The sequence below is a fragment of the Perissodus microlepis genome, chromosome 22 (assembly GCF_051167445.1).
Source record: "Perissodus microlepis isolate ML-2025 ecotype Zambia chromosome 22, ASM5116744v1, whole genome shotgun sequence".
Taxonomy (NCBI): domain Eukaryota; kingdom Metazoa; phylum Chordata; class Actinopteri; order Cichliformes; family Cichlidae; genus Perissodus; species Perissodus microlepis.
Genome location: NC_140481.1, coordinates 27,901,618 through 27,920,888, shown reverse-complemented (window position 1 = coordinate 27,920,888; position 19,271 = coordinate 27,901,618). Strand labels below are relative to the sequence as shown.

Here is a 19,271-nt window from a genome sequence, read left to right as displayed (position 1 = left end):
CTGCTGACCAAAAAACACAAAGACTCGTCATCTTGATGATCCCCGATACTTTTGGGAAAATATTCTTTGGACTGATGAGACAAAAGTTTGGAAGGTTGAGTCTTGTTACATTTGGCACAAAACTAACACAGCAACAGTCAACAAGTGTTAGCGTGATGGTCTGAACATCAGTTTATGCCCTAAAGCTAAATCACACTTGGATATGCAGCAAAGCAATGATCCGAAATACAGCAGCAAGTCCAACTCTGAAAGCTAAAAAACAAAAACCAAATGAAAGTTTTGGAGGTTTGGTTTTGACCAAGTCAAATGTCCAAAATAAAATCTGATTGAGATGCTTTGGCAAGGCCTTGAACACACTGTTCACGCTCAAAAACCTTCCAGTCTGGCTTAATTCAATCAATTCTGCAAAAAAAAGAGTTAAAATTCCAACAATGTCAAAGACTTATTCAAAGTTATCCCAAGAGCTTGTTCATGCTGCCAACAGGGGTAGATTTGAATAGCTTTTTCCCCTTAATACGAAGGAAGAGGCCTCGAGGCAGACACGGGACATGCTGGAGAAATTATATCTCTCGGCTGGCCTGGGAACACCTTGGTGTTCCCCCAGACAAGCTGGAGGAGGTCGATGGGGAGAGGGAGGTCTGGGCTTCTCCTCTTAGGCTGCTGCCACTGGGACCGGCCCCGGATAAGTGGAAGAAGATGGATGGATGGAATCATCATTTGAAAACTGCATTCTGTATGTTCTCAGGTTGATCTTTCTCTAAGGTTAAAATCTGGAATATGCAACTGTGACAAACATGCAAAAAAAAAAGTCAGCAAGGCAGTTTAACGTGAAAGTAAAGCACTATCCTGTAAAACCCGACCTTTTTAATAGCACCAAGCTGGCAAATAGCTCGCTTCCAAGTTTTCCAGACGACTATATTTTTTTAAAACCAGCTGGCATGAGCCAATTTAATATTCTAGTTGCTTTAAATCTAACCAAACAACCAGATAAAATCCCAAACGCAGAATGCAAAATCAAACATCTATAATTGCGCTGTCATAGTTTGCTCTGCTCTTCATATTCTGACCCTGTGCTCTCATAGTCATGGCTTGCAAATTGATAAGAGCTCTGGTTTTCTATCTCTTTCCATACTTATGTAAATTAATTTCTCTCTTGTGTCCACACATACTGCCTGGCATTTCCTGACCTTTTATTTTTGGGACCATTTATTTCAGGGCCTCTCTTGTGGCCATGTAAAGATGGACGGCTGTCAAAAATGAAAAGAACGGTTAGCGATTAGTCCTGTTATTACCCTATTTATCTAAAAATAGAATATTGCCCTCGTCAGTGACATTTTCAAGAGTTAAACGTGAAAACTTTGTTGAATATTCAGCTGCTCAAAGAAACTAGAAGAAATTGCATTCAGTTTATCTGCCTCTATTGAAGTTGCACATAAAGGCAGGTGGATAGACACAAGCTTACTGTTGCAATGTGCAATTCAACATCTCTGCTCCGCCTGCAGTCAGAACAACAGGTGGGTTTGACGAGGATATTGCCTGATGCTTTTTGCCTGTTCAGAAGTGGATTTCCTGAGAGATTATTAAAACCAGTTTTGCATCTGCCCTGCTAGAAACAAACTGCTTTCCTCTTCCATCCATCTTCCCTTCCCTCCAGGGCTGTACTCTGTTTTACATCCTCCATCTCTGACCAATCAGGTTTCTGTGCCTCTCCCGGTAAGAAAAAAATAAAATAAGCCCATTCCCTCACCCACCACTTCCATATTTTCCACGCAGCTTCTGTTGTGCGCCACCGTGACTCATTGTTTATTGAAAGGCAGTCTGTTATTGACCACAAAAGAAAATCAATGGCAAACACCCGCAGTGTAAACTCTGATAACACCGTGGAACACATCAAATGAGCATGCAAAGAGAAAAGAGGAAGTTGCATTTATGTTTGTGTGGTTTTACAGTTCGAGCAATGAGGTAAGGCTGGTGTTACCCTCTCCTCCCCCTCCCTCCATCTGCCTCCCCTCATTTTCCTCATTCCTTCCCACATCTCCCTTCTAGCTTCATTTCTTCTTCATGTTTACCCCTCTTTCCCCTTCTCATTCTATTCCTCGCCTTTTCCCTCAGACTGTGTATGTGATCATGCATAACTTAGACTTGCTACCTCTTCTGTCTGTGACCAATATGGCAGACGTGGTAACTGTGAAGACACACAGAGACACACACACAGGCCTGGATTTATCCAATTAATATAAAATACTTGCCATATCTATCTATTTATCTATATATCTATAAGCTTGGAACAGAGTGCCACCTGCTGGCCAGGAAGAGCAAATGCATCCTTATTTTATTCATGGGTAAAATCAAACACTGGTTGATCATATGGACAACTTACAATTAAGGGGTTTGCTTATATAATTAGCAATAATATAGTTTATTTACCTTTTTATTTTTACAATTATTTCATGCCTCTGAAACCTCTACAGCCATTTTAATAGAATAATCACCTTAATGAATGATCAAAAAATATAAGTGATTTAACCAGTCTATTATTGTGTTTCATTTTTTGTTTTTTCATTGAAAAGTGTCGTATTCATATTGTTTTTGCCTTATCATTTGCATCAATGTACTCGAGGCTAATGGCTTTATACCCAGGAAACACATTTGTGTGATTGTTGCAAATATGTTTTCAGTCTCAAAAGCTACGATTAAAGAGAAGAGTCAAGCAGTTCTGTGTGCTGTATTTACAGCGCCGTTTTTTTCTTGCTGCAGCAGCAACAAAGGTTGTTTTTTTTATTTATATATTTTTTAGATAAACACTCAAACACCAGCTAAACATAATGCTAAACGAGTGGAAATTGTGTGGGCTATTATCCTTTTATCATCCCCTTATCAAATGCAGTAGTGTGTGTTTACTTCAGTGTTACTGATGAAATAGGTCTTCATAAGGGGAGAACAAAAACCTGTGAAAAACAGCTCAACCCTCCCTTTTGTTGTTTCTGCCAAACTCCCTGTGATAGTCAGCAGTTGAGCAGAACGATCCATGCTGGATATTGTGTGCCGTTTGCAGCTGCTGTCAGCCTGTTCTTCTCCCTCTCTCTCGTTTTTTTTTTCGTTTAAATAAGAGCGAACGGTAATGAGAGGCTTTTACAGTCAATTCAGATGCCTCACTGCCCTCTGGAAATCATAAACAGGCTCTTAATTGAAGGGAAATGTCGAGGTCAGCATGAGGCTCAGCTGAAGATTTACAGCATTCATGAGTGTTGGCGTATAACAGAGACCTTAGAACTGCTTTCATTTACTAGAATTCCTATGAATTCTTTATGTCTCTCTTTCTTTGTATCTGTGTTTCCGTGTCACCTTTTATTGGTGCATACATTGCTGACACCGAATAGAAAGTTGGCTTTGATTTTCTTAGTCGTGTACAGCTTCTTGTGATGGCTCATTTTACTCACATGCCATTTTTGCGTCTGCATGTTTGCTGTTTGTTTAACATGTTTTCCTCAGTTTCAGTTTTATGTTTCTCACAGCTACAAATTATCTTCTTTCATTCTATCTTCTTGCTCCTGCAAAAAAAAGGAAAAAACACATAAAAGAACAAATTTTTGCAAGTGAGCAACATTAAAGTGCCAGTAGCAGCCACATGAAATTTAAATGAACTGCTGATAATCTTCTCCCTCTTATCTCTCTGTTTTTCATTCGCGTCTCTTCTCTGTGTCCCCTGCAAGAAGAGGAACGGCAACTCATCCAAGGTCCATCAACAGGTGCCGTAATAGGAGCGATCCTCGGTGCTCTCATCTTCATCTGCATAGTTATCATCGGCACCATCTTCTTCATCCGCAACCGGCAGGAGGACGCAGAGTAAGTCTTCATTAGCAATCCTGTATCTACTTAATCGTTTATTTAACCTCCTGAGCAAAACTAATCCCCCCTCGAGGACTAAGGCTCATTAAGACTTGTTACATGTCATGAGGGAACCCACCAGAGGAAGCTCTGTGATAAATCCTGACCTGAAGTTTATAGCATGAGGCTGCTGGGAGATTTTATTCCCAAAATGTTCTGCTCTGAGCTCCCATTTCAGCTCCTGCAGTTCCCCTCCTGGGCTTCAGTTGTAAATGGAGATTTATTAAACTCCAGTTTGAAGGAGGGGTTTTCCAATCTGAGGCTTCTTGTAGAGGCCCCCAGTAAATTAACAAACATGCAGCTATTGTTTACCGCCTGTTTGCTGAGTCAGGGGTTAATTAGATTTCGTTGGAGACGCCTTGCTGATGCCGTGCAGCTACTTCCAGTAAACTGATGCAACAAAAAAGATGGAATTTATGGTGATTACTAAGCATAAATGATTAACCATAAATAATGCTTGCAGAGTCAGGGTCAGAGTAAACATCTACTGAGTGATTAATAATTCTGATTAAGGATAGGAAAAGAACCTCTGTCCAGTGGCGGTCCTAGCCTGTTTGGCGCCCCCCCCCCCCCCCCCCCCCCCCCCCCCCACACACACACACACACACACACATAAAACATATTAAGGATTGTACATTAACATAAAACTGTTGTCGAAATTCACCAGAGAAGCACACACACACACACACATATGAAGAGAGAGAGTATGCATTGTATGCAAACGGCTACCAAACAGCCATCATAATTTGTCATACAATGAGAACAGGACAAATCAACAATTGACAATGACTAATTAATATTAAAATCCTGTTACTGTTACTATTTTTACCATTTCTTCTTGGAGCAACTGTAACCCACATAATTTCCTTAGGGATTAATAAAGTATTCTGATTCTGATTCTGATTGTTTCAGGATACATGACCTGCCATTATCCAATGACACATCTGCTTACCTGCATCTTTTGCTCGTTTCTCCTCCTCTTCTTTTCTATTTTTTCTAAACTGAGCACCTGATGGCTTTGAACTTTTCTTGTCCGTCTTCCATTGGTTTTAATTTTGCACTCCAGTATGAACACAAATCCCCCAACCCGAGGATCACCACAACATAACCTAATAGACCTACACCCTAGTTCACAGATTCACTTTGTTTAGGGTTTATTTCTGGGATTTCACACAACCCAGGATTCAAATCATGAATACATAATTTACAACATTATGAATGAAATGTGCTCCATTTGGAAGCAGCCGGCCCCCCTCCCCTTTCGACGGGTTGTGTGTGAGACTTTAAATCATTAAACTGTAAATTATAAATTTTAAATTGTTATTGATCCCTTTTCCCCCGAGTCCTAAAGTGTATATTTATTTTCTTACTCTTCTTATATTTATTGTTTGTTTACTTGCACTGCTGTAACTGGAGTCTCGTCGTCTCGTCTCTCTATATACTGGACTGTATGTTGCGGAGATGACAATAAAGTTTACTTTGACTTCAGCAGCGAGCAGGCGCACCGAGGGCTCTCGCGCTCACTTTTCACGTATAGAATTTCGAAAAACCATCGCGAAAATTATAAGTCTGTATCATAATGTCTGGTGTTTTTGTGTTTGTTGTTTTGTTTTTATTTTGTTTTATTTTGCGAGTTGGTTATTAGATGCTGCACCAGCCAGCCAGAGAATCCCCCGCTGCCCCGCCCTCTCCTCCCTGTGCCGCAAGCAGCAGGCGCACCTCACAAACGGAGGGCGCCCTTACTCCCAGCAAATGGGCGATAGAAAACCGACCGGTGCCTGTACCATTCCCAATATGCGCTGGCTGATGTCGGGGCAGCATGAGTACGAGCAATTTTTTGCACTGCCTCGTGTTTCCTGCCTCGAGCTTCTAATGTTTCACACCAAGAAAGCATCATTTTCTTAAAATCTGAAGAAAAACTCAGAGTTTATAACATGACAGAAAATCTCAGGAACTGGTGCCATTTCAAGGCCAAGACCCTGCAAACCCATTATGTCTGTTTTCCAGCAACTGTAGTGGCTTTATTTATGTAATCGGCAATATGTAAATCTTAAAATGTCCACAGCAAGCAAAGCTGTTGAGCTTTTTAAAGCGCGCATTTATTTGGCTCACTTTGTTTTAAGGTTGGAACCTGTCAGGCAAATAAACAGGTTTCCCTTTTCAACATTAGAATCGCTGATAAATTAAACCTGCAATTCCCAAAGTCAAGAGTGAATTATACTTCTGCGTCAGATGTATGTCCCAATTTCCGCAAAAACCAAACCCCAGTTTATCCTTGTCCTACAACCTTCTACGTAACCTGACGTGCACCTCCGAGAACTACATGCCACAAAGGCTTGAATGGCGTGGAAGGTTGTGGTGTATGGATAGTGTAGCCTACATTGGGTAGGCTACTTGCTTACTACCCTGTTGTAATTATAGCTTGTTACACTTATCATTATATCCATCAATCCTAAGGGGCAAGGGTGTCACCCAGTGGTTTGTGGGTGGGGCTGCTGAGGTGGCCCCACTCACCTCTTCACGGCTAACTGCCCCTTAGTTTTATCTGCTCCTCAGAAATCAAGAGTTTTGGGGAGGAGGTGTAGATGTGCGCTGTTGCCCAGCAGTCAGATGTTCATGTCACATCTGCCCGCTCTATTCACCACACATATCACCTCTGGTGGTAGCTAGTGCGTCTTCTTACACACATGTTGGGGCGGAGGTATGTGTGTGTATGACTGGGCCTGAGTTTGGGACTTGTTGCGCCTTAACCCCTGTGGGACATGGCGGGGGGTTGCTCCTCTTACTGCTCCCATTTGATCGTTACTGCCTCTTTGTGGATGTCGGTAGTTGGTGGTTCGGCGCACATGGTCAGATGATCTGGCATGTTCACTGACCTGCTTCCTTGGAGGTTGTGTTTCGGGGTGGCTCAGGCCTTGTTGTGGTGGGGGTCTCTGGGGGGTGTTGGGCCGTTATCAGGAGCCTGGGGCACAAGGCCTCTGGGCCCGGTCCTTGGCTCGTGTCTGGTGGATGGTCAGCTGTCCATTGCTCCCAAGGAGCTCATTGCTCCTTTGGAGCTCTTGCCCTGCGGCCATGGGGGATCTGTCTTCCTTCTGCTTCGCTGGGCATGCAGTTATTATTGTGACGTGCAGCCTCTTCAGTGCTCTTGGTGGGCTGCGGACGGCCCGGGTCCCCTGGGCCTTCCTCTGTCTGGTTCTGGCTCCCAGGGGCCGTGTTGCAGCGTCTAATCCTCTTTATCAAGTACTTTCATGACAAATGCACACACACTTTGTTTGTTTTTGTTGTTATTTCTCTGTCAGTTGGTTTGTCTTGATTGTGTTTTGTTACAAATGCAGCAACTGATGACCTGTCATGTTTTATTTGTACTTGGTCCTTTATTGTTATGTTTATTCCCTATTTTTCTTTTTTTTCTTATTCTTTCTCTTTTCTCTTCTCTTTTCTTACGCCTGACAGCTCTGCATTCTTACACTCCACATATATAAAATAAATAAAAAGCAGGTGAACAAGAGAAGCCTATAAAGTTCATAGATCTCCTCTCCTCAGATGTGTTTGGTACAACGATGCACTCAGACCATGGTTCTGCTTGTCAAAGCTGCCGGACAGACCGGGTTACTAAAAAATAAAAATAAAAGTTGTGTCTCACCAGTGTCAGCAACAGCTTTCAAAAGGTGCAACAAGGTGAGCAGTCTCCATTTCTGCTTTGCATCACATTTTTCACAGTTTCTCTAACACTTGGTGAGTAGTTTGGCTGTTTGCAGACAAATCGTTGTCTCTGGTGACCACGGCAACCGGCTCACAGCCAAAGTGATCACACGAAAATTTTCAGTCCAGCACACCTCTTCCTCTACAATTACTCACCAACTGGTCACAGAAAACATTTTCCCAAGCAGCCAGAGGTCTCTGCAACCAGTTGGGGAATATATTTTTCTATTGTGACCAACAAACTGGCCTCTAGGCTGGTGTGACGGAGGCCTAAGGCTACCATCTGTGATTAGCATCTATATTGGTTGATTGTAGTATGGTTGCTATGTACAGATACGGATACTTTTAGTTATTACTTAGTAATGCTATAATTTCACTCTTCAAACCTGAAGAACAAACGTTTTGGACTGCATATCAAATAGCATAATTTGCTAGGTAAATGCATTAAAAAGGCTCAAAAAGCACCAAAAACATGGTCAAGAGGTCGAGTACTGTGACTCGTATTAGTACCCAAGCCCGAGAGCTGCTGGCATTTGTCAGTCAAAGCAGCCACAGCCAGAAAGAAAAGATAAGTTATAAAAGGAAATTAGGTAAAGAGACCAAAACCTTTTTTTGTTTGTTAGCCACACAGGTCCACATGTTTATTTCTGTAGTAAAATTAGACATTTTAACATCACAGGCTATGGTGGTAGATGCTCTTTTGGAACCAGCTTCAAGTGGCCACTCCAAAAACTTCCGTTTTTGGCAGTTTAGCATTGGCTTCATTTTTCAGCTCTAAGCATGATGCTTGGATGAAACTAGGGTGAATATTGGAGCCCAGAAACACAACTCCACGTGAATGAATGCTGATACTGCATTATTTCTGCTGGGTGATAAGGTTATTGTTGTTGTTGTTTTGACTTGTTAGGAGAGGCTTTACTGTGTCTGTGGTTTTGTAGAGACTTTTAAAGGTTTCTTAAATGAAGCTGTGGATCTTATTTTAAAATCCTACGTGTTAACGGGTTCTCCAAGTCCATCTACGGTAGCACGCATTTTTAAAAACGCTTTCTAAAGTTGATTTCTTAACCATCAGCGCTTGTTTTTCTTGGGGGTTTTTTTCCTCATAGTGCTGAATTTTGTAAGAAAAGAATCTAGATTAAATGATAAAAGCATGTGACATCTTTGCAGTTTGACATTTCAAGACTTTATATTTCTGTGATCTCTCAGTGGCCCAAGTTGTTTCTCCGTTGAATACAAAGAAATCTGTCTTAACGAAACAGAGATCAATACCACATTACCACTTTGTCTTTTGTCCAATCAGGGGCCCACCCAAGCACAAGCCCCCTCCCCCAGTGAAGGCAGGCAGCTCAACAGAAATGGTGAGTAGTCGGTGCGGTTTCAGATCAATCCTTATTGTGACCACAATTATATTCCATTCACACACACAAATACACACACAGTCCATTTGGACACTCATGATGGGGCTAATGGCTATTGATCGGAGATCCGAGTTGGCTTACGTGTGCCGAAATAATTAGCTTGGTTTTTCGTAAAGAGGTCCATTAGAGCACTCCTCTCCTCGCCATGTCTGTTACTTTATTCCATCACTCACATTTTGATACGCTTGAGCCACGTTATGTAATGTGACTAAAACTCTATAATTTTATGTTGATTAGATTGTATAAAAGATGTCTAAAAGGCTATAAATGCCTTGGCTGAAAGGAAGGTTCACAGGGTTCAACAGTGGAGGTTTATTAGGCATTTACAGGATTTTCTACAAAGCGCCGACTGTAGAACATGACCAAATGACAGCATTATCTCTGTAGCTCTATATTTATGCATAACTCTTTGAGGGCAAGTCTCGGCCAAGTCGCAAGGCTTTTCTTTTAACATTTTTCTTTCAAAGTTGCTATCAGTGGGAGTTTTTTACATATCTTAGATAGTGTTCTTTTGATGCCTAATGATTGAATATTCCAGCCGTATGATCGTGCAAATGCAAATTTTGAGGGAGTCACATCTGTTATCTTGTTAAATAAAGATAAATGCATTCAAACTTTTAACTTTCATAGTTAGAACCAGCATTCCTATCAATTATGATAACCCCGTGCTCGCCAGTGTCCTGTAATTGAAATCTTGGGACAAGGCTGCTAAAAGTATATTAATCCGGGCAAGCCGCTGGGTGTTTATAGAGAACGTAAGAAGTCAGGAAGAAAAAACTTCAGGGAGTTTTTTGTAATGCCTAATTAAACAGGAAAGTGGTGAAAGCTCCATTTTAGTAGAATTTTGCTATAAACTGTGATAAATGTTCTCAACAGCATCAGTCATTTTTTGAACAGACCTTCATTTCCTTTTGCAAATAAAATACGCCAAACTTGTCAGTGCAATATTTAGTGGTCTAATCACAATCTAGATTACAGCAGTTACTTTGACGTTATTATAATCAATAAAAACAACTGATAAGGCTTTAAAACAACAGCTGAATCGCTGTAATAATCTTAGATCTCTTTTAAAAGTGGAGTGCTCTTTAAGCATCTGAATGCAAAAACTGTGAGCAAGTTTCATAGTGCTAGGATCATATGTGAGCTGGCATGGGTAGCATAGAGCTAAACGGCCCACGTGAAAAGCAAAGAAAGGAATAGAAATTGAATTTTATTGGCCTTTTCATTCATCTAGATTCATAACAAATTACCAGCAAATGAAATTATTGAGGTCTTGAACTGGATGTCTTTCAATCATAATCTGGATATCATGGCTACACCTAAAAACTGGCCTTCATCAGCTCAAGTTTCATCACTTTCCAAACATCAAATTAAGTTGTGCAGAAACACAAGTAGACTTGAGCCATTAGGTGAGGACACTTGCCTGTTAACCCTCTAAGTCATCCAGTTTTTGATGTGAGTTGGTATTAAAGATTGTTTTTTATTTGTTCCCTGATTGCTAAGACATGTGAGAACAATCTAATAGAAACTAAAAATGCATGTTGCGTAGGGTTACAATTAGCAATAGGACAGATGGCCTCACATCTGACTCTGTATACTGTGTATACTTACATACAGAGCAGTTCATGGTCAATTCAAACACTGCACGTTCATCTGGCTGCAAAACAATCCCAAATCATCACCCCTTCATCATCGTGCTTCACACTTGGTATAGCTGGTAAAAGGTGCATGAGCTTAAACGCTGTGTGGCACTACCCATTATGCCTAAACATCTCTACTTAGCCTCATCTGTCCAAACAACATTGCTCAAAAAATCTTGTGGTTTGTTTAGATAAACTTTGCAAACCTAAGCTGTCCTGTCATGTTCTATATAGAGAGAAGAGGTTTTCTCCTAGCAACCCTTTGAAAAAAGCCATACTTGTCCAGTCTTTTTTAATTGTACTGACATAAAGTCAAAAATCAAATAGATTAAGATGTAGCTCTGAGATGTTTTGCAATTACTTTGAGCACTGCATCATCTAACATTTAGATTTTTATCTGCTGGGCCATCCAATCCCGAGAATATTGTGGCATTTTGTTAACACACACCTGAATGGTCCAGACCAGCAAGCTGCCAAAACCTCACTTAGCTGTTACTTACCCTCTTAATTGCCGCACAAAGTCCTGTGAAAATTCTTTTTCACATGACTGTAGGGTTATGGTCGCCAGCAGTCAGTAGGATAAGCCCAGACTCAGCACAGGTACGGTCAACGTGCCGACACATTTACACCTCAGACGATGTTCAGTTTTTCAGTCAATAGCCCTTTTGTTCCACACTCACATGCATTTGGTTTGTTATAGAACAATGCAGCCGACTGAAAAGAGCAGCATGCATTTTCTATAAAAATCATCTGAAATGGCTCAGCCATGGAGATAACTAAGTAGACTGCGGTGATAATTCAGGCAGACTTTGGTCCTACATTAATATTACAGATGTTTTTACAATCCGTCACTAAGCTTTTCAAATGAAACATAAAGTAGTGAGCTGAGGTTTCTGAGGAGATAACAACAGAATGAAAAAATAAAGACAAAAGTAAGGTAAAGATCTTAAGACCATGACGTAGTAGCCAAATAATCCAGTGTCCACAGTTTAAAAAATTCTTCTCTGAGTTTCGGGTTCATGATATCATGGTAACCCTCCCTAACCTACCACAGCTTGACTACAAGTACTGTTCAGCTGGTGTAAAAAGAACCAAGGGAGACTTCAAAACAGATACACGATAACCTCCAGGATAAAGGTACAACAGTGCAGACACACCTCCCATGGCTTTCTGAATGAAAATGGGCTCCATGGAAGAAGACCCCACTTTTGAAAGAGAAACATAAAAAAAGCTCAGCTGTTTGTTCAAATGCATGCTGACAGGCCACATTGCTTCTGGGAGAATATTCTTTGGACAGAAAAAAAACAAAATTAGAGCTTTTTGGTAAGTCGCATCAGCTTCATGTTCACAAAAGAAAATTTTCAAAGAAAGATCAAAGGAAATCCTTCCTATGAAATATGGAAGAGGCTTACTCATGTTAGAAGGTTGCTTTGCTGTGCCAGTCGCAGGGGTGCTTCAGTCTGTGCAAGGCAGAGTGAAATCATAAAAAAGACGAGTATTTGTTGAAAAAGCATCTGAGGCTGCCTAAATCACAGTTCATTGATTGTCCAACAAGCTAATGTCCCAAAATGTACTTCTTAAAGCACCAAAGGATGGACATGAAGGAAACCCTGAATCTTTCTGAAGTGTTATGAGTCCCTATTTTAAAGCAGTGTAACTGCTCTTGCTTGAAAGTTGCTGATGTCTTGAAGATGTACGCAAGTTGTTCTTTGGTGTTAATGCACGACAATACACTAGTCGTGGCAAAACTGAAGCCGATCTCACTTCAAATTCATCACATGTGAACGCTTGTTTACAGTGCCTTAATGCCACATTTTAAAGCGCTCGCAAAACATTACTGCTATTATTTACGGACAGTTAGTACATTTTAACCTCAATCTATGATAGTTTCCTAAACAAAACGAGGAGTTTTGGTGACTAAATGTAACCAAACAGTGAGCTAAAACCAACTGAACCAGTCCTGCTTTCTTCTTATGTGGACGTATGTGTCACTCAAGAATCAACATCAAAGGATATTTTGTGCATGTTTCTCTGAAGCCAGCCATTTCTGGCACAACAGCAGTATTTCGATGCACTAGGTTGATTTAGCATGTATGGAAAGCGGTGAAACTGGCAGCTGGAACAAAGCATGCATGAAAACTGGAAGACGTGAAGTTGGTCAAGCAAAGTTAAACTGGACTTCAAAGTGTACCCCCATTACAAGTTACCGAGAGAAAAAAATACAAGAAAGGCTTGATTGCAGTGATTGCCTTTAAAAAAGGTAAGCTCCAAAATATTAGGTTAAGCCTCCTGAATTTTCCTTCGCTGCCCCTTTCATTATTTAAAATAATGTTATGTTAAAATCAAGCGAAAGCTCTCTCGACAATTGAATAATGACATATGGAACCCAATTATTTTTTTCAATTTTAACTTATTTCTGTGAAAATTCTGATTATTGGCCGTAGTAACAAAACGGCAAAGGTCGTGTGCTGAAAACATCTTTTCGTGCTTGTAAATGAAACCACTATGAATCATTGTGTGTGTGTACATCAAATACACACACATGTGAAAGAGTGTGTTATTCTCTCACAGGTTACATATTCTCACTCTAAGATCCTATTTTATTGCACTGTTTCCACTTTTCTCTCTTCCATGTGTGTTGATGTGGTTTCTGTACATGCAGCTCAACAAGCCATCAGAGCCTCCCACAGCCACAGAGACAGCGCCTCTCAGCCCAGGAGAGGTTTACTACGAGCCCACAGGGAGAGAGCCTGTCACTGTAACTATAACACACATAAATATGCACACACACACAAACACGCTCGCAGATACAAAAGCATGTTTTGCTCACTGACACATGAGCCACACTTCAGCCACAGGGGCTCCATATCTGTTTGGACAGCTACACACTGTTGTGGGGGCCTCATGGTGTTTTCACTTTTTACCAATCAATCAACTGTTATTAATATTAAGCTGTGAATAATTACTTGAACTTCATAAAATGGTATTCTAATTAAATGTAAAAATGAAAGTCTTCACAACTTCCTGTGTTATCCCATAATCCCTCCGGTATGTAAATGAGTTGTGATAATTACTTAAGAGACATTCTGTAGTCTTCAGGTCAACTGATTTACATATATTATTAACAATCACATACAGTTAATTCCAAAAGTATTGAGACCTCTTTGCTTTCTGCGCACTTTACTGGACTGTAGGTTTAATTTCAAATGGATAAAAATTGTGCTTTTACCCTTTAGTCTACGCTTAATATAATAATAATCAAGTAAAACATGCATTTATGTAAAGTACTCATACCTTTAATTCAGTGTAGAAGCCCCTTTGGCAGAAGCTTTGAGTTTTCCTGTGACTGTAGATGCTTGCACACATGGATTTAGGTGGTTCATCGTGGCGGATCCATTTCCAGACTGAATGGAAAGCAGATGTTAAACATCTTCAGTCCTTCCACAGTTTGGGGGCAGGAGGGGTTAAGTTTGGGCCACTTAATGAAAGTTAGAGATTCACATGTGTAGCAAAACTTACAAGGTACTGGCGTGATTGTTGGGGTGAAAAATCACCCCAGTCTCAGGACAAGCGCACTCTTTAAAATGTTTTCTTCAAGGACTTTTCTGCGTTTGGCTCCATTCATCCTTCTCTCTTCAACCCTCTATTTCTGCCCAAAAAGTTCAATATTTGCCTCATCAGATGCTTTCAGAGTGCATTAAATGCCATTTGGCAAACTCTGAGGAGTCCGCCATGTGCCTTTTAGTCCAGAGTGGCTTCTGTCTAGCTGTTCCACCTCTAAGGTCTAATTAATGAACTGCTTTCCAGCATGTTCTCCTGCATCTGCAGAGCAATTGTGGAGCCAAAGGTTACATAGTGTTTTCTATTTTAAAAGACTGGGCCAGTTCCATTAACATCTTTATGGGAGGCAGGGAAACGTTGTACATATTTTTAGCATGGACCCTGCCACAGCCGATGACATCAGTGGATGCAACTTTGGGATCACTGATAGCACAGTACTGGTTCTACTGGTTCTATACACGTTCGTCTGTGAATACTTCCTCACGTGTTGGTTTTTGCAGCTTTACTTGTGCGATTTCACATTCAAGAATTGTACCTAAACTATATCCATTCAATTCTATTTACCGCATGTGGAATCCAATCAGGTTTTTAAGGATTAATTACAACAAAAATAAATTACAACAAACACTAATTACAGCCTTCAGGATCCCACCAAGTACCGGACGTCCACGATGGTGTTTTCGGGGGTAAATCTGGTCAGTTCAGCCTTTAAATAGATGTCACTTTATGCTGAGTTTGATTGCAAAGTTGCACGTAAAAAGTTGTCTTTATTGCACATTAGAAATAATTCTAAAAAGTTTTCTTGATGTCCTGCTAACAATCTGAAAGGACTTTGGTAGAGGATCATTAGGGGGTCCTTTGTCCCTCTTGGGGGGACACTCCCATGGGGTTTAAATCTGTGACTCTTCACCATTTGACCTTAGAACTGAAGAAGCTTCTCGGATGAGAGGTGAAACGTCTTCAAGCAACTCAAAGAAGTCCAGATACTTTTCTTTCCAAGCTCCTTAGACTTCGATGACCTGGATGATTGAGAACCTTCATAGACATAACCTGACAGGACAGCTTTTCATCTTTTACCATTTTAACAGTTGTTGTTTAGTTATGTAGCAACACTCTTAAACAAACATCATTTCACCTGAGCACAGTTTGCATTAGACGACAGCGAGGGTCTGAATTCTTTGTTGTCACGGATTATTACCTCCACTAAGGAGGCTGCTTTCTTTTCTGTCTGCAAACTCGATCGCTCACAAATTTTGAATGAATTCTGATAAAGCTTTGTAGGATTTCAGATTGGGGTGATGTTAACAAGAAAAGTTGACAAAAAACCTTATAACTGATTTTTACTGCACTATAGACTTAAATTATGTTTTAAAAGTAGGTACAGCACTGCCCAGAGCAAGCTGTGGTAAAAAACAAAATCTACAATACAGTAAAGTGTGCAAAAGTTGAAAGGATATGAGTGCTTTTCTGAATCCACTCTTTACATAATATCACCTTATAACAATTATAATATTAACTGATAAAGTATGGGATAGTAAGCCTGTTTATGTGTCTACTTTGCAGAACCTGGATGATGAGACCACCGGAGCCCTGAACGGCAGAGCCCCTCCAGTCAAATACGACAAAGAGCGCAAAGATCATGCAGCAGACGGTCACCATAGCAATGATTTGGATTCTTCTAATCACGAGGTGCCGGCTGCCAACATTTCTCGTGGCGAAAGCTTTGTTTCTCCTGCCATGTACGTGTAGCCTTGGCAACCGGAACACCACGTCACAGGCATATGGGCAAATTCCAGGTCACGTTATTTAGCATGAAAAGTAAAGGCAAGCACACGTTTCCGCCATTTTTCTTGTAAACATTTACAAATGTTAAAGTTTTAGTCCACACATGATGAATGTTTTCAATTTATTTTTATTTACCTTTCTTATTTAGTGGGTGTTATGGGTTTAAATATTTTCTCACTTAATATAAATAGTTTTTTTTTTTAATCTGTCATAATGGTACTTGAGACAACAAAGAATTCGGTCAGTTAAAGTAAAAACAGCTTTTTTTTAATTAATTTTATTTTTTAACCTCTGCCAACTGGAGCCAACTGGAACATCTTGCCATTAGCTTTCAGAAAACCTAGAGCAACAATACAAAACATCGTGACAGACACACGCACATAGTAATCCATGATATTAGAAAACAAGAGAGCCAGTGAAATCACAATTTACAATAATTAAAAAAGTTAATTAGATGGTCAAGAGCTTGTGTAATGCACGTGAACTGGACTACACAGTGCCCTACTTCTGTGTAGTGTTAGCAAATTGTTTGATTTGCTACCAGACACAATATGCAACATCTCGTGCGATGACCACACAGTCAAAAAATTCTTGTTGTATGTGAGGCTGCCAGTCCTGAGCTCTTCGGTTCACATCTGTGGAAAGTAAGTTCCCCTCTAAGTCAAGATGAAACACCAGGGAGCCGAGTACTACAGGGGAAGTAAAACAACCACATCTGAAGTCCTTTCAAAGCACTCCTCTTTTGCCGCTGCTTGAGTTTAGACGAGGCTGAATTCAACCCCAGGAAGTCCAAAGCCTGATCATCTGGCTCTCCAGGCAGCTTCATTAATCGCTCAAGACATTTGAAAACACATTTCAGTTATTTATCAAGTCCCAAAATAACTGTAAAAAAACACCCCCAACTCATTCTTGCCCAGATTACGGTCCAATAGAGAAACATTCCACTTTATTATGTTGTCAAAGAGCCTCATCTGTCCCTGCAACTGTCAGAGCGACGGGGCTGCTCGTTAGCGCTAACGAAGGGGAAGTGACATCGTTTTCAAGCTCTGTAACCTGGCAACATCACGTCATTTAAAGTCCACGATTCATATTTGTTCTTGTTAATTGCAAGAGTCGGTAAGACTGTGGGCTGGGGAGTGAAGGAGACTAAAGAAAAGCACACACGCAGGAGTGCACACACACAAACAAAAAGCCTCCACCAATTTTTTCTTTCAGTCCTCTAACAAATCACACAGTTAGAGTTGAGGAAAACATCATAAGGAATGTATTACAAAATGTGTAAATGCTCGGCATATATTAGAAGGATACTGCCATTACAGCCATTTTAACAGATTAGAATGGTCACAAAATCCGATATATGCAGATCATTTTGCACATATCGAAAATATGCAGTCTGCATTTTATCCAAGAGTCGACTTGAAAGGGAAAAAAACGCGAAAAAGAAGGCGAGCGACAACTTTGCCTTCAGGCTGAATCAAGAATTGGTCTTTACAGATGTCAGATGATGGTACCAAATCATGGACAGTGTAAATAGTATTGATAATATTGATGAATAATATATTGTTGGTGAAATGTGTACACATAAAAAATAAACAAGTGTAAGTGTCATCAGTGCCTCTGTACAGGGGATGGAAGTTTGTTAAATGTCAAACGAGCGACTAAAAAAAGACAAAACAAAGTGTGTATTACTATTTTGCTTTTCACGGGTGCATCAAGGTTGTCACTTAATACTAAAATGCTTTTGAATATATAAAAAAAATGATGTGGATTTTACTCCGTGTTCATATTACTCTGCATGGCATGATCGGTGGCTTGTTGAAACATTTTCCCAAGGCTGTTTGCGGAATAATCTTCATTTGTAAAAACATTTCTGAATGTCAGAAAAGAAAGCTGTTTTTCATTTCTGTCTCAATGCATCTGTCATACTCATGCACACCACGAGTCCAATTTAAGTTGAGAGACCGGGATATTTTTTTGTTTTTATTTTTTCCTTTTTTTTCTGTCTCACGACGGCTCCGCGAGCTGCCTGTTTTAGTCTCGAGCACTAATCTTAAAATGCAGTCAGCATGGAATCGTCGTCTCTTACGGCCACTGAGCCCAGCTCACACAAAAATACGCCAACTTTTTTTTCTTAATCTTGGGTTCTTGCTTCAGACTTTGAGCCGCACAAATCTTTCAGAGCCATCGTGTTTACTGTCAGAGGGCAGAGAAAGGCGGGCGGCTGATAAACTGCAGATTTGTCAGCAGGTATAAAAATTAATGGAGGTGTCACGTAGACATAGATGGAAACAAAAGAGAGAGACAGGGATACAGTGGTGCATGGTGAACTTAGATTGATAGAATAATAACATAAGATTAAGGAAAAGCTGGAAGATTTATGGGAAATTAAAACACCAAAGTAGAAAAATTCTGATCACAGCTTTCACTCTGCACAGTAGACGCCAGATGATATTTGTTTTGCCGACATACAGTATGACAATCATTTGTTTTCTTCATATGCACTATGCTTAGTCATTATAATAGTCCCACTTTATGCTGCTACATTATCATTTGTCCCCAAAAGAGGCATGCGTGTTTTCCAAATTATGTTTACAGTTTTCATAATGCGACAATTAGCTGAAATTAGCTGATTTGCTAGCTACTGTATTGCTAAATGAGGCCAGATGGAGGATAAAAGATGACCTCTAAAGCAGCAAATAGTGTTAAAAGTTTTTGTTGCATACCTACTTTGTCCCACTAAGATGTTTATTCTCATTAGAGGAAATGTCTGCATGCTGCATGGGCCTATTTCCATATTTTATAAGAAGAGTCGCCCCACATTAACAAGTATACGGCCTTTTGACTCGCTTATATGGTGCAGTGTCAGACAATCGTATATGATGTATTTTATAGCCCCGACACAGAACAAAACTGTCATAAAGGGAACTCAGTGTAATGGTTTTGCTTTTTTGTTGCTAAATTATTTTCACAAAATGAATGAATATTTAGTTTCCTGTGGATTTATTGTGTTTAATGCGTTAGCCAGGAGGCTGTTCTTGAGAGATTGAGCAAAAGGGAAAAGACAATCATTGGGACCCATTATATCAGAGACCAATGACTCAGCAAACCATTCAGTTCTGAGTTTCGACTCTGCCATCTCATTTAAGGATCATTCGGTTTTTCCCAGAGCCTTGCGTTTAATAGAGTTGCTTCATTGTGAGGTATCTGGAATTAGATTGTTGCCATTTCCAGGAATAGATATGAAGCTGACTCATAAAATGCAAACTGCAACGAAAAA

At 40.3% G+C, this 19,271-nt stretch overlaps 1 protein-coding gene across 2 annotated transcripts in view; it reads left to right on the top strand.

Annotated features, from left to right (window-relative positions):
• Positions 1 to 17,228, top strand: part of pvrl2l (PVR cell adhesion molecule related 2 like) — a 325,880-nt gene extending 308,652 nt beyond the window's left edge. Inside the window, exons 7-10 of one of the 2 annotated variants that reach the window (XM_084919672.1) lie at positions 3,717 to 3,846; positions 8,891 to 8,948; positions 13,311 to 13,406; positions 15,773 to 17,228. In XM_084919672.1, the coding sequence (XP_084775798.1) occupies positions 3,717 to 3,846; positions 8,891 to 8,948; positions 13,311 to 13,406; positions 15,773 to 15,958 (470 nt within the window). In that variant the 3' untranslated portion in view covers positions 15,959 to 17,228. Of the gene's footprint in view, positions 1 to 3,713; positions 3,847 to 8,890; positions 8,949 to 13,310; positions 13,407 to 15,772 lie in introns of both variants that reach the window. The other variant, XM_084919671.1, reaches the window with a different exon arrangement.
• The last annotated feature ends 2,043 nt before the right edge of the window (positions 17,229 to 19,271 follow it).